This window comes from Lithobates pipiens, unplaced genomic scaffold, assembly GCF_037356315.1.
Source record: "Lithobates pipiens isolate NorthernLeopardFrog02 unplaced genomic scaffold, aLitPip1_a1.2 Scaffold_86, whole genome shotgun sequence".
NCBI lineage: Eukaryota > Metazoa > Chordata > Amphibia > Anura > Ranidae > Lithobates > Lithobates pipiens.
In genome coordinates, this window is record NW_027507910.1 from 193,999 (window position 1) to 208,085 (window position 14,087).

General features: G+C 45.9%; 1 protein-coding gene across 4 annotated transcripts in view; it reads left to right on the forward strand.

Moving 5' to 3' along the window:
* Positions 1 to 10,659, forward strand: part of LOC143973611 (RNA/RNP complex-1-interacting phosphatase-like) — an 89,671-nt gene extending 79,012 nt beyond the window's left edge. For all 4 annotated transcript variants that reach the window (XM_077474465.1, XM_077474467.1, XM_077474466.1 and 1 more), the window contains 2 exons: positions 262 to 354; positions 10,274 to 10,659. In XM_077474465.1, the coding sequence (XP_077330591.1) occupies positions 262 to 354; positions 10,274 to 10,505 (325 nt within the window). In that variant the 3' untranslated portion in view covers positions 10,506 to 10,659. The remainder of the gene's footprint in view (positions 1 to 261; positions 355 to 10,273) is intronic.
* Positions 10,660 to 14,087: the final 3,428 nt, after the last annotated feature.

A 14,087-nucleotide genomic window follows, 5' to 3' on the forward strand; every position in this document is an offset into this window, starting at 1 on the left:
GTTGTTTGTTGTTTTTTTGTTGTTTGTTGTTTTTTTGTTGTTTGTTGTTTTTTTGTTTGTTGTTTTTTTGTTGTTTGTTGTTTTTTTGTTGTTTGTTGTTTTTTTGTTGTTTGTTGTTTTTTGTTGTTTTTTTTGTTGTTTTGTTTGATATTTTTTTGTTTAGTTTTGTTTTTAGTGTAAGCGCAGTGCTGACACACCGGTGTGAGGGCGGAAGTGTGTATTATTGTTTTAATATGGATTATTACTTTGTCCTGTCTGCAGGTATCCCTTCATCAATCACAGTCCCAGAATTCCTCCACCGGGCTTTCCACATCCTCAGATCCCCATCCCACAGATGGCGGAATTACATTACAGGTATTGTGTTCTGCTACTTCAAGTAAAGGCGAAGCTGTTTCTTATGGTACCTCACGGGACACAGCGCCATAGTAGGTTATAGGCCACCTTCAGGTGATGGACGCTGGCACACCCTAAGATAAAAAGTGACCTCCCTATATAACCCCTCCCACCACCCTATATAACCCCTCCCACTACCCTATATAACCCCTCCCACTACTGGGTGTACCCCAGTTGTTTCGCCAGTGTCTCAGGTGTTGGTCACGAGTGAAGATGTGCCGTGCTGAGCTCCGCTGGAGCAATCCTTGCTGGGGCCATTCAGCCGGATCCGTTCAAAGTGTCTTTTAGGCCGAATTGAATGGTACCCGGGCCTCGTGTCCGAAGAAACGAGGTCTTGCCTGTAAACACTTCTCTTTTTAGAGAGCTGGACCCCGGGATCCAGTACTTTTGGTAATAAGGCCATAACGTTTTTTTGGCGGAGGTGCTATTACAGGTCCAGGAAGGTTTAACGAAACCCACTGTGAAGGGTGAAGATTGGGTCTGTTGGTTTTACCACAGAAAACCCTGCGGCGGGAAAGGTAAGTGGAGTTTTCTAAGAAATTTTTGAAATTTTTCTTATGAATGTCTCCTTTAAATTTAGTGAATGTTGTCATGCATATGTGTCACCACTGGGGGCTGTATAGAGCACTTACCATCTCATGCTTCTCTGAGAGCCAACGATGTGTCCAGGGACAGCAGTTTCCTTTCCTCCAGCCAGCAGCGAAAGTCTGAGGGGGGTTTTTCCTCCCCACCAGATGCCCTCCTATGCTGTTTTTTTTCTCCCCCCCCCCTCTTCACGGGGAAGAAGCGCTGAAAAAAAAAACTGCTTGCCACGCTCCCCCCCCCCCCCCCCCTCGCCATTTTTTTCCCCCTTACTGCTGATCCCATAGGATCGGAAGCCCATGCCGGAAAGGCTCTTTTTCAAAAGGAAAGGAGAGGGGTTTGGTGACACTGGCATTCCTTTTGACACATTTATTACTGCATCAGGATGAGCATTGACAGCAGTGACAGGGCTGGACTATTGCTCAAGCAGTGGATGCGTTCCTTCTGGTAGTACCTCTGCTTTGTGCATCGAGCTATGGTCAGAAAGGGGTTAAAAACACCTCAAAAAAGGGCTCTAGAAAGTCTTCTACAGTCACACGGAAGCCTAGAACCATCTCAAAAAAGATGGCATCCTCCCCTGAGAGTGACCGAGAAAATTGAGTACTGTATATCCCCTCAGAGTTGTATGGCTGGTCAGTGAGCCGTCAGGAGGGACCAGTGTTGCAGCTGCACTCGATAATGCAGCCCCTGTATATATCCCTAAGAAGGTTTTTCTTCAACCATTTTAGGCTTGGAGCAAAATATTTACACTTTAATCGCATCCCAAAGTGGAACGAAGCGTATCAGGTCCCCGTCCATTGCTCAGGACCCTCATGCTGAGGAACAAGGGGCGAGAGATGATGAATTTCTCTCAGGGGACCACGAAGAGGCTGGTGACTCCTCTTCCGAAGAACCTAATATGGAAGGATCAGGTTCACAGGGGAGGTTGTGTTGGTAAATCTCTCACTGAATTGGTCCGCTCCACATTTTTGCTGCCAGTAGCGGAGTCAGTCGATGAGCCCACTTCTGGTTTGGGTTCACTAACCCCTCCCCAAACTGTTCATGCTTTTCCCATCCATTTGTGGCTAAAAAAGCTTATGTATTCTGAGTGGGAGCTCCCAGATAAACCGTTGTTTCCTCCAAAAAAGTTTTCAACACTTTATCCTCTGGAGGAAGAGTTTAATAAGAAATGGGGGATTCCAGCGATTGATGCTGCTATATCCTCTGTGAACAAAAACCTGACTTGTCCAGTAGACGACGCGCAAATGCTGAAGAATCCAACACAAAGATCCAACACATACGAAGTTGGAATTCCTTTTAAAAAAAAACATATTTTGCTCGCAAGCTCAGTGGTTCAGCCTGCCCTGGCAGCGATCGGGCTAATAGTCCCTAAAGGACCAGTTTATAGAGGTACGCAAGGTTATTCCTGATCAGCAGGCCCAAGATTTGGCCAGGATATCAAAGGTGTTATGTTTTACAGTAGACGCTATGAAAAATTCTATTCTCCAGGCCTTCTGGTTTATGCTAGGGCTGGTACATGTGCGGAGAATCTTATGGTTGAAAAATTGGTCAGCCAAGAAGCGCCATGCAAAATGCTCTTGGCCAGTTTCCCATTTCATGGTGAACGGTTATTTGGAGATGATCTGGATAAATACATCCAAATAATTTCTATTGGAAAAAGTTCCCTTTTATAGGTTAAGAAGAAGTTTAAGCATTTTTATTTTAGACAAGCTTCTTCTCCAGGGCCAGGAGCATCAGCCTCCAGGCAGTCACGACGGCCTCCACCGCCAGGTTCAAGAGGTAACCCTCAGGGTCACTCCGAGGGTCAAAAGAGGCCCTGGAGGAGGAAACCCACTACTAAAACCTCCTTATGAACCCTCCTTATGGGTGACACAGTGCTGTAGTGGGCGCCTAGCAGTAAGATGGGTCGTTGGTTCAAATCCCAACCACGACACTACCTGCCTGGAGTTTGCATGTTCTCCCTGTGCCTGCGTGGGTTTCCTCCGGGTGCTCCGGTTTCCTCCCACAATCCAAAGACATGCAGGTAGGCTAATTGGCTTCTATCCAAAATTGACCCTTGGATTGTGGGCTCCTTGAGGGTAGGGACTGATGTGAGAGTGCAATGTACAGGCATAGGGACAATTGTAGACACTCACTCAGGTTGAACTGGTGTCTTTATTCAACCTTACTAACTATGAAGAGGTTCCCCCGCTTGCTGGAATGGGGGGAAGACCTCCACGTTTTTCAAGGGTCTGGCAGAAACAATTTCAAGACAGATGGGTGGCTTCCTCAATATCTCTAGGTTACAAACTAACTAAGTTCCGAGAATTCCTGTCTCCTCGTTTTCTCATATGAAACGTTCCCAGAGATCCAGTAAAAAAAGTCTTTCTAGCTTTGGATCATCTCTTGTCTTAAAGAGTGATATCGTTGGCCCCCTTGGAAGAGCGAGGATTAGGGTTTTATTCAAACCTTTTCACGGTACCAAAACCAAACGGGGATGTCGGACCCATTTTAGATCTCAAAGATCTAAACCAGTTTTTGGATATCCGCTCTTTTCGCATGGAGTCAATCTGATCGGTGGTCTCCATCTTATAAGGTGGAGAACTTCTGGCGTCAATCGACATCAAAGGATGCTTATCTCCATGTGCTGATTTTCCCCACTCGCCAGAAATATTTACGCTTCGAGGTAGAAAATCTTAATTTTCAGTTTGCAGCTTTGCCCTTTGGTCTAGCTACTGCAACTCAAGTATTTTCAAAGGTCCTGGCTCCTCCTCTAGCCAGATCAAAGGCTCAAGGTATAACGATATTGGCCTACTTGGGCGGGCTACTCTTGATAGGAAAGTCAGTAGCCTGCTTAAACCAAGGTTTGGTCACCGCAGTCAGCTACATGGAATACCTAGGCTGGATTCTCAACCTAGAGAAATCCTCCTCAAAACCATCAAGGATATTGCAGTACTAGAGACTGAGCATAGATACCGTTCAGAAGAGGGTGGTTTTGCCCCAGGTTCCATAAGGGAACTGATTAAGTTGGTCAAAATAAAGAAGAATCCTTCTATTCGACTTTGCATGAAATTGTTGGGAAACCTGGTGGCTTCTTTCAAGGCCGTTTCTTATGCGCAGTTTCATTCAAGCCTGCTGCAAAATAGTATTCTGCCAACTTGGAACAAGAAGGTCCAAGCTCTGGACTTCCCAATGTGTTTATACCCCAAAGTGCGTCAGAGCCTCAATTGGTGGTTGATATCCAAGAATCTTCAAAAAGGAAAATCCTTTCTACTGGTTACCTGGAAGGTGGTAATAGATGCCAGCCTTCTGGGCTGGGGAGCAATCCTGGAAGAAGTATCTGTCCAAGGAAAATGGTCCAAATCAGAAATGACCTTGCTCATCATCAATATTCTAGAGATTCGGGCAGTAGGCCCGGCCCTGAAGGCCTGGGCCCTCAGACTACGGAATTGCCCTGTCAGAATCCAATTCGACAATGCCACAGCAGTGGCCTATATCAATCACCAAGGGGGCACGAGAAGTCGTGCAGCCCAAACAGATGAATCATATCCTATCTTGGGCAGAAGACAACATTCCTTGTCTGTCAGCAATCTTCATTCCAGGGGTAGAGAATTGGCAGGCGGATTACTTGAGTCGCCAACAGTTATTCCCGGGAAAATGGTCTCTTCACCTCGACATCTTTCTGTCAAAGATGGGGAATTTCCGGATGTGGATCTGTTTGTGTCCAGTTTCAACAACGAGATCGACAACTTTGTGTCAAGAACAAGAGATCCGATGGCATGCGGAAGAGATGCTTTGGTTTTTCCATGGGATCAGTTTTCACTGATCTATGCGTTCCTTCCTGTTCTGCTGCTTCTGCGCCTTCTTTGCAGGATCAAGCAGGAAGAGAAGGAGGTGATTCTTGTTTTGCTGAGATCGTAAAGATGGCGGTAGGGGACCCATGGACTCTACCACTATGGCCAGACCTTCTCCTGCAAGGTCGGGTATTCCATCCTACCTTACAAACGCTAAATTTTTAACGGTCTGGCTATTGAGTCCCACATTCTGAAAGACTGTGGGCTGTCCGCTTCAGTAGCTTCTACTTTGATTAATGCTAGGAAGCCGGCCTCCAGAGTCATATACTATAGAATCTGGAAGGCATACGTCTCCTGGTGTGAAGCCGGAGGTTGGCACCCCAGGAAATATGTCATAGTTAGGATCCTTGAATTTCTGCAGATGTGATTGGAAATGAAGCTGGCCTTGAGTACTATCAGAGGCCAGCTGTCGGCCTAATCAGTGTTTTTTCAACGGCCACTTGCTTCATACTCTCTGATTCCTAACTTTATTCTCAGGATAACGCGGATTAATCCTCCAGTTAGGTCACCCCTGAACCCTTGGGACTTGGCATTACAGAAACAGCATTTTGAGCCTATACGGGATATTCCCTTGGTCCTCTTGACGAGGAAAATGTTTTTGGTTGCCAAATCTTCTGCAAGAAGAGTATCAGAGTTGGCTGCTCTTTCATGTTAAGCGCCATATTTAATTATTCATAAGGAGGAGGTTGTATTTCGTTCTCATCCTAATTTCCTACCGAAGGTAGTGTCAGGTTTTCATTTAAACCAGGATATTGTTCTGCCTTCCTTTTTTTCCAGAACCTCGTTCTGTGGAAGAAAGGTCACTGCATTCACTTGATGTGGTGAGAGTGGTCAAGGTCTATTTGAAGGTGACCGCTCAGATTTGTAAAACAGATGTTTTGTTTTGTTTTGTGTTGCCAGGCGGTCCTAAAAGAGGACAGGCAGCGTTGAAGTCTACTATTTCTAAATGGATTTGTCAAGTGATTGTTCAGGCTTTAAAAAGGAAAATGCCTCCTTTTCGTATTAAAGCACACTTCTCCAGGGCTGTTGGTGCTTCTTGGGCGGTGCATCACCAGGCCTCCGTGGCTTAATTCTGCAAGGCCGCAACTTTGTCTTCAGTCCATACATTTACCAGATTCTATTTAAATGGTATGAGGATATCACCTTTGGGTGCAGGGTACTGCAGGCTGCAGTATGAGTCCTCTAGTCTCTTGCTGCCCTACTTTTGTTGTCTCCCTCCCTTCAGTTGGCATTGCTATGGGACATCCTACATAGTAACTACGGCTCTGTGTCCCGTGATGTATGATAAGAAAACAGGATTTTTATAACAGCTTACCTGTAAAATCCTTTTCTTTGAAGTACATCACGGGACACAGAGGTCCCTCCCTTCTTTGGTATACACGTGTATTGCTTTGCTACAAAACTGAGGTACTCCCACCAGTGGGAGGGGTTATATAGGGAGGGCACTTTTTGTCTTTTGGGGCGCGACAGTGTCCATCACCTGAAGGCGGCCTATAACCCACATAGTAACTACTATGGCTCTGTGTCCCATGATGTACTTCAAAGAAAAGGATTTTACAGGTAAGCTGTTTTTAAAAATTCTATTTTTTAATGTTGGATGGAGTGGAGAGGAATTGGACCCCCATCAGTTTTTTTATTGCTGTAGTTGTCCTCGGTAGGGGGATTCACTCTCTCTGGGTAGACAGTGCAATTACAATACACTGTAATACAGGAGGAATCAGAGTCCTGATCCTGAGAGCTTACAATCTAGGAGGGGGTCAGGAGATACAAGAGGCAATAACTGGGGGGCAGGGATGAGCTTTGAGCCCATTCGCCGAACAGCAAACAATTTGGGGTGTTCCCGGCAAATTCGAAAAGCCACGAAACACCCTATAAAAGTCTATGGGAGAAATCTAAAGTGCAAGTTATTGTCATAAAAAGTATTTGGGGACCCGGGTCCTGCCCCAGGGGACATGAATCAATACAAAAAAAGTTTTAAAATCGGCAGTTTTTTTGGGAGCAGTGATTTTAATAATGCTTAAAGTGAAACAATAAAAGTGTAATATTCCTTTAAATGTCGTACCTGGGGGGTGTCTATAGTATGCCTGTGAAGGGGCTCATGTTTCTGGTGCTTAGAACTGTCTGCACAAAGTGTCATTTCTGCAGGAAAAAAAATAATTAAAAATCACTTGCGGCTACAATGAATTGTCGGCTCCCCGTAATACTAGGGGTGCTGAAATTCATCGTTGCAGCGTCCCCGATGCGGCATCAATGCATACAGACCGGAAAATCGATTGCGGGTGACCTCATAAAAACTTGCCCCGCCCCTCCCAGGCAAGCACTCCGAGCATATTTTTTTAATTATTTTTTTTTAATTTTTATAAATGCCGACTTACAGTGAATGATGTGCCCTGCGGTATGTGCTTTTAAAAAAAAAAAATGTCACTTGATACTGAAATTCACAGTAAATACAGCCAGATCATGTGCCGAGCCCGGCCCGCCTCCCGCCTCTCACGTCTCTCTCGAGTCCTGACGTCCGCGGGGAATTCTTAGCCCCGCCCGCCTCTCTTCTGATATGACTCTCGGCTCAGATCGGAACTCCGCCTGTCCAGCCCTCTGCACTGCAGCTCCTCCTCCTCCTCTACCCCGAATGCAAATCACATTTCCACCGCCCCCTGTACAATATTATTCGTCTATTCTATCCACACATATATTTATATGTATTGCTCCATCCAGACATAAAATATATATATATATATATATATATATATATATATATATATATATATAATATATATATATATATAGGCTTCTACGAAGAGATGAGTTTTCAGGGATCGTCTGAAAGTAGACAAAGTTGAAGATAGTCTGACAAATTGGTGTAGAGCATTTCAGAGGATGGGAGAGGCTCTGGAGAAGTTCCGGAGGTGAGCATGGGGTGTGGTGACCTCATGAGCACTTGTGGTGAAGATTTCATTTATTTATAGAGTTGCGGATGGCTTTGTAAGTTGCTGTATATTGAATTTAATTTGTTGGGTGAGTGGCAGCTGATGGAGGGATTGGCAGAGAGGGGTAGCGGGTACAGAGCGGTTTGTAAGGTGGAGGAGTCTGGCAGCAGCATTAATGGTGGACTGAAGGGGAGGAGCCTATTTAGAGGTAAGCCAATGAGGAGGGAGTTGCAGTAGTTGAGGCAAGAATGACCAGGGAGTGGATTAGGAGCTTTTTGGCGTCGTTGGTTAGGAAGTGGAAAAATATCTTGGCGATGTTGCACAGACCTTAGGCCACAAGCTTTGGACAGTGATTGTATGTGGGGCCGAAAGGATAGTTCAGAGTCCATGATAACACCTAGGACCTTGGCATGGGGGGATGGGTTAATAGTTGAGCCGTTGATTTTGACAGATAAGTCAGGGGATTTGTCACCTGGGGGAGGAAATATCATGAGCTCGGTTGAGTTTGAGGAGGAGATGCGACATCCAGACTGATGTCTGTTAGTAAGTTGGTGATGCGTGAGGAGACTGGAGAAGTAGAGATGATATTGAAAGCCATAGGAGGCAATCAACTGACCCAGGGAGGTGGGGTAGATTGAGAATAGCAAAGGTCTAAGAACAAAACCTTGGGGGACCCCAACAGAGAAAGGAAGAGGAGAGCAGGCAGTAGAGTTGTAAGTGGGAGGGATAAGTAGTGTGAGAACCAGAGAAGAGCACAGAGACCAAAGGAGTGGAGTTTTTTGAGGAGGGGGGGGGGGGGGGTCCGCTCTATCAAAGTCAGCAGAGAGGTCCAGGAAAGGGGTACAGAAAATGGCGTCTGTTGGTTTTAGCCATTAGTAGGTCGTTGTTGAGTTTAAGGAGAGAAGTTTGTGGTTTTTTGAGGGCGAAATCCGGACTGAAGGGGGTCAAGAAGTTTGTTCTTCGATGGTCACTGTTGGTGTAGACCAGTCTTTCAAGGAGTTTGGAGGAGAAGAGTAAGGAGAAGGGGCGTAGGTTGTGAGTTAAGAGAGTGTAGAATGGAGTCGGAGGGTGAGCGTAGCATTTGCGAGTGAGCAGATGGTTAGGTGGGAGTTTAGAAACCTTGTTAATACTAGCGGGGTTGAATGAGGGAAGTGATGATTGTACCGGTGGACATGAGGTGTTGAGTGGGGGAGGTTTCTGTGCATTGGAGATCTCCTCCCGAATTGTATCAATCTTATTTTTGTAGTGACTGGCGATCTTCTGGGCAGTGAGTGAGTTGGTGGGTGGAGGACGAAGTAGAGAAGAGTTGACGTGGACTGCATGAGAAGGTGTGTGATAAAGTAGGTCTGTTTGGTAATGCGGAGGCAGGAATGGTGTTGGAGGGCAGATTTATATTGATTGAAATCTTTCTGAGACTTCGTCTTCCTCCACAGGCGCTTATGAGCGCGGCCATGCTTTCTAAGACTTCTGGTGTCATCTCTTTGTAGCGGTCGGGGCTGATTCTGTGTGTAGTGAGGGGGTGAACTTGTCTAGGGGGGGGGGGATGACGGTGAGATGTAAATGGAAATGACTAGGATGGGGTAGGACAGGGATGAGATTTTGTCATAGAGGTGATCAGTAGCGGAGAAGAGAAGGGTTGTGGTGGCAAAGATTTCTACAGTTAACCGTTAGGTGGCTGTAGGGAGAGGGAAGTGGAAGAGAGGCAGAGAGTGAAATGAATATGGTGGTGATCAGAGAGTGGCAGAGAATTGTTGGAGAGGTTGCATGGAGTGCATAGATAGGAGAATACAAGGTCAAGGGTGTTGCCGTTGGAGTGAGTAGGAACGTGTACGCCATAGGTGTCAAACACAAGGACATGCGGCCCTCCAGGTCCTTTCATGTGGCCCTCGCACCTCTCCTGCAGCTCCCCTTGTCTCTGCCTCCACCTTAATTCAGCAGTCGGTAGCAGAGAGGATGAAAGAACTCCTACAGATCCTGCTCCTCTGTACAGCTGCAGCACCCCTTCGTTTCCACCTCCCCCGGTCTCTGACTCCAGCCCTCCTCTGGTCTTCCTCCAGACCCTGCACTTTCTGCCCCCAAGCTCCCCCCATCTTCTTCCCAGCAGCAGCACAAGGTAAGGGGGTGCACTGTGATATAATGGAAGGTGGGGGACTCTTGGCATCTCTATTCTACTGTATAGATATATATAAAAAATGTGTTGTTATAATAATTTTTGAAACAAAAAGTGACTTTGATCGTCTATCAAATCTAAAAATCAGTTATTTGTAGGTTTTAATTGTATGAAGATAAAAACTCTTCCTGTGATTTTTCACAATTAGAAGAGATTTTTATGCAGATATCTTTATCTCCTAAATTCAAGGATTTCCATTCAGGAGAATTTTCTGTTGCAAATAAAATGACTCATTTTGGTAAATGGTTTATGGAAAGTTGAATAATTGGTACATCATAGAAGATGAATTTGATTTCATAGTTTGCCACAAGAAATGTCTTTCTCAATATCGCCCGTCCTTAACTGTTTTCATTTCTGTGATGTTGTAGAGGAGGACCACAAAGACACCGACACCATCCCAAGAGACACTTCGCTCTGCAGCCGGATGATAGGCCGGTGAATGGGGCTCCTGGGTGGCATCCGGCTCCACGCGTACCACAAAACTATGGCGACAGTATTGTGAATGGTACCGATAGTCGGGGTTCAGGCCCTTGGGGTCGCAATGGGCCTTACAGCAGATGGCCGGGACAAGGCCACCGAGGAAGCTCCGGAGAACAGTGACAATAACAACTTGTCCCCAACTAGGAGATTGCTTGGGGCCACAACTGTTTACTCTTTTACTATATTGATTTTATTATTTTACTTATATTGTATTTTTAAATGAATTTGACGATTGGAAATGACAAAATAAACAGATAACGGTCAGATGCTTTAATGGTGGTAAAGTGGTAATCCATTGAAGGTAGACCTGGTTAGCAATAATTCTGTTCCATCTGCTCTGTGTAGCACCACTCGATCGTTTTATGGGACGGATTATTTGTTCTTGGCGGAGTGATCTTTTAGAAGTGGAGACCGTCATCTTTGCTATACTCAGATACACCTAATTCTACATCTGACGGTTCAGTGACAATAAATCAAATCAAGACTTTGCTCTGTCTACAATATATCAATTCATCAAAAATGAATCGGAGTCGCAGGTTCCTGCTCTGTGAGCATCTTCTCATTACTGCCTTAATAAATGACTTCAGCTCCTTCAGCCCATCGACTTTGTGAGGCTTTACAATTGACAGGACTCCAGTCATACGCCGGGGTGGGCTGGATATGTATCCCGTTCAGTAGAATGCTGACTGGGAAAGGGGCTCAGGCCTGTCTGGAAGAAGAAGAAATCGCTTTGACATCGCAGGCTGCCCTTACAGGGAGTGCAAACTTTACGCTTGGATAGTATTCCCATAACGCCCGTTAAGTCTCTATAACATGGGGTATCAAACTGACGACCCTCCAGCTGCTGCAAAACTACAAGTCCCATCATGCCTCTGCCTGTGGGAGTCATGCTTGCTGTCAGCCTTGCTTTGCCTCATGGGACTTGTAGTTTTGGTACAGCTGGCAGGCTGCCAGTTTGAGACCCCTGATCCACAAGCTGTTAGTGCCCATTGTGCCAAAGCTGAGCCTCCCTTTTACAGTTTAGGGCTTGGTGATGTCGTTATTCCAAAATATTTTATTTGAATATTCGTTCAGCTCATAGTATAGCTGCATACGTTGTGGGTGAGGGGTAAATGTTGGTCTTTTTCATTTTAGATACTTAAAACAGCCAAAGATTCTGAGCTCATCTGATAACTTTCTGCCACGGTAATGCGCTCTCATTGAGTGTCTGTGCCTTCTATCCGAGTTCTGTAGCATCATTCTGAGACACGTGGGAGCCATGTGACGGGGGGCTGCAGCCCTGCACATAGTTTAAGTAACTTTTATATCTCGTTTGACTTACTGACAGCGAGAAGCGATCTGCCGCAGATCAGACAATGAAATGATGGCTGTAATTGGTGAGGACATTCCCTTCCCTCCAATGGAAAACCCTTGTATAATGTTGGGAGATCTTCCCTCTCAGCTGCACACGATGGCAGTTACTGTCTGAGCCAAGATCACACCGTTCACTACCTCAATGAGACGTGAAGCTCTCCGACTGATCGAGCATTTTTATCCTGGATAGAATAGAATATGTCAGACTTTTCCTTCTGTCTGTTTTCCTTGGGGGTCCCCCTCATGTCCTGTGCCATTGATCACTATATTTATCAGAGGAAATCTCCCCTGAAAAGGAAATTGCAGCGGTTCGCCCCTTCTGAGCTGTAAAATCATTGCTTGTGCTGGGGGGGGGGGATGGGTAAGACTGCGAGGATTCCAAGTTTATCTCTTTTGCAAAGAGTGGAAATCCCTTTTCCAATGGGACTTGCCCATCAGCAGACTACATTGGCGGAGACCTCTCCATGCCCGTTGATATCAGGAGTTTGGCCTCTTGATGGAATGCAGCTCCGTTCCTGGAATCCCCCTGAATTCAGCGATTGATGAGGCTGAAGCTACATTGGGAAGTCCTCGGCTCCTTCTACACGGCAGAATTGATGGGGGTTTATGAGGGGAGCCCGGCGGCTTAGATTTGTCCCCAACAACTGTCCTGTCATCTCCTTTATCTTCTAGCTAAAGCAGAACGCCAGGAAAGAAGGGTCCTCGCTGGAGATGAGTGGCGTGACGGATTACTGCGCCGTCCTTAAAAATCCTCTTGTTTACACTGGATAGTAAAGCTTTCGTACAGAAGCGCGGGATCAGTTTTCTGCCGCGTTCTTCCAATGACCTTCCACAGAAAATAAAGGGGGGGGGGATTCATTAAAGCCCCCGGGACACTTCTCTGGCTGTAATCCCCCTTTGTTAATACTCCAAATTTCTGGTGCCTTTGCAACACCTTTAGTTCTAAAATGCACCATCTCTTCTGGTGAGAGAAGCTGGTGCAGATGGATTGGCGCTCTAAAAGTGGCGCGGTGTGAGCCAGGTTCAAGTCTAGCTTCCCGACAAGTACATGAATTTGGCGCATTCTGCGCCACTTGTAGAATGCGTTGGAGATGCATTTTCCCAAAATCTGTCTATGCCTGTCTTTCTGAATTTCATGGATTGTAAGAAAGGTTCACAGACTACGAGGTGCTCAGTGAATGGCCAAGGGGAGAAGATGAACCGCACTAGCACTTCTGTATATGAGAGGTGCAGTGGGCCCTTCATTACCTGGACTAAAAAAAAAAAGCAGTTAAAGGACTTCACAGCGATCCGGCCGCGGCAAAGACCTCCGGTGAGGTACCATTTGTATACATCTCAGGAATCTGCAAGAGACTTTTTCTGAAGTTCTGCTTTAAAGAGAACCCCCACCCTCTGGGTGATCTCTGTACTTTGCAGGGTTTGTAACAAACATTGTAGCCGATTTCTTCCTTTTTGTTCTGAAAAATAGCGGTTTGTTTCTCTGTGTCCTTGTGAATGGGAGTGATTCCATAATTCTCAATCGGCTGCTGAACCGGCAGGGCTCATATTGGGAATGTGGCAGGGTCTGCATCCTGTTAGACGTGATTTTCCTTTGGGAGTGCATCGCTACCAATTACATTTTTGATGCAGGGGATGGAAATATCTCACTTGTATCTTAATGCAGAGTTCTGACAAAATCAGAGAGCCAATCACACAAGCAGGAAATGACATTTCTGGGGGGCGGGCCATATATCTGTGTACAGAACAATTCCAGGCGGCCACCTTGCATTTTAGAGATAATTCTAGTGGCTGCGAATTGAAAAGTCATTTTTAGTAACATTCAATTACAATATGACTTGTGTTTTGTAGCTCTGGCTCCCGAAGGAGCCACTGAATTTATTGGGCTTACCGTTACCTTCTCTCGCTCGCTCCTCTTGTCTAGAGGTTTCCCGAGGTAGATGGCCCAAGAACTGCAGAGACTGATGACAGATCCACTTAAAGGGGTTTTTATTTGCAAAAAAATAGTTCACAAACAGTCTCTCAGTATAGGATCAGAGGGTCTAGGTGAAAAGTCAGTATGAAAGAGAAATCTCTTACTTTGATAAATGCAGAGAACAGCCATTCACAGCTGGATCCTCGCCCTTGTTGGACAGTCCCTCTCTCACCAGACCTAGCAGCCAACAGGGTACTCGAGTCAGGAATAAGTCTCTGCCACAGACTTTGCTATAGAACACCTGAGGGAAACTTGTAGAACACTCGTGTGGTGCCAGTATCTTGCAGCCGGTCCGGTGATACCGTGCGAGATTGGATTCACTTAGGTCCTTCAGCTTTTCCAGGCTTTTGTTGAGAAGCCAACCCTTGCATGGCCTT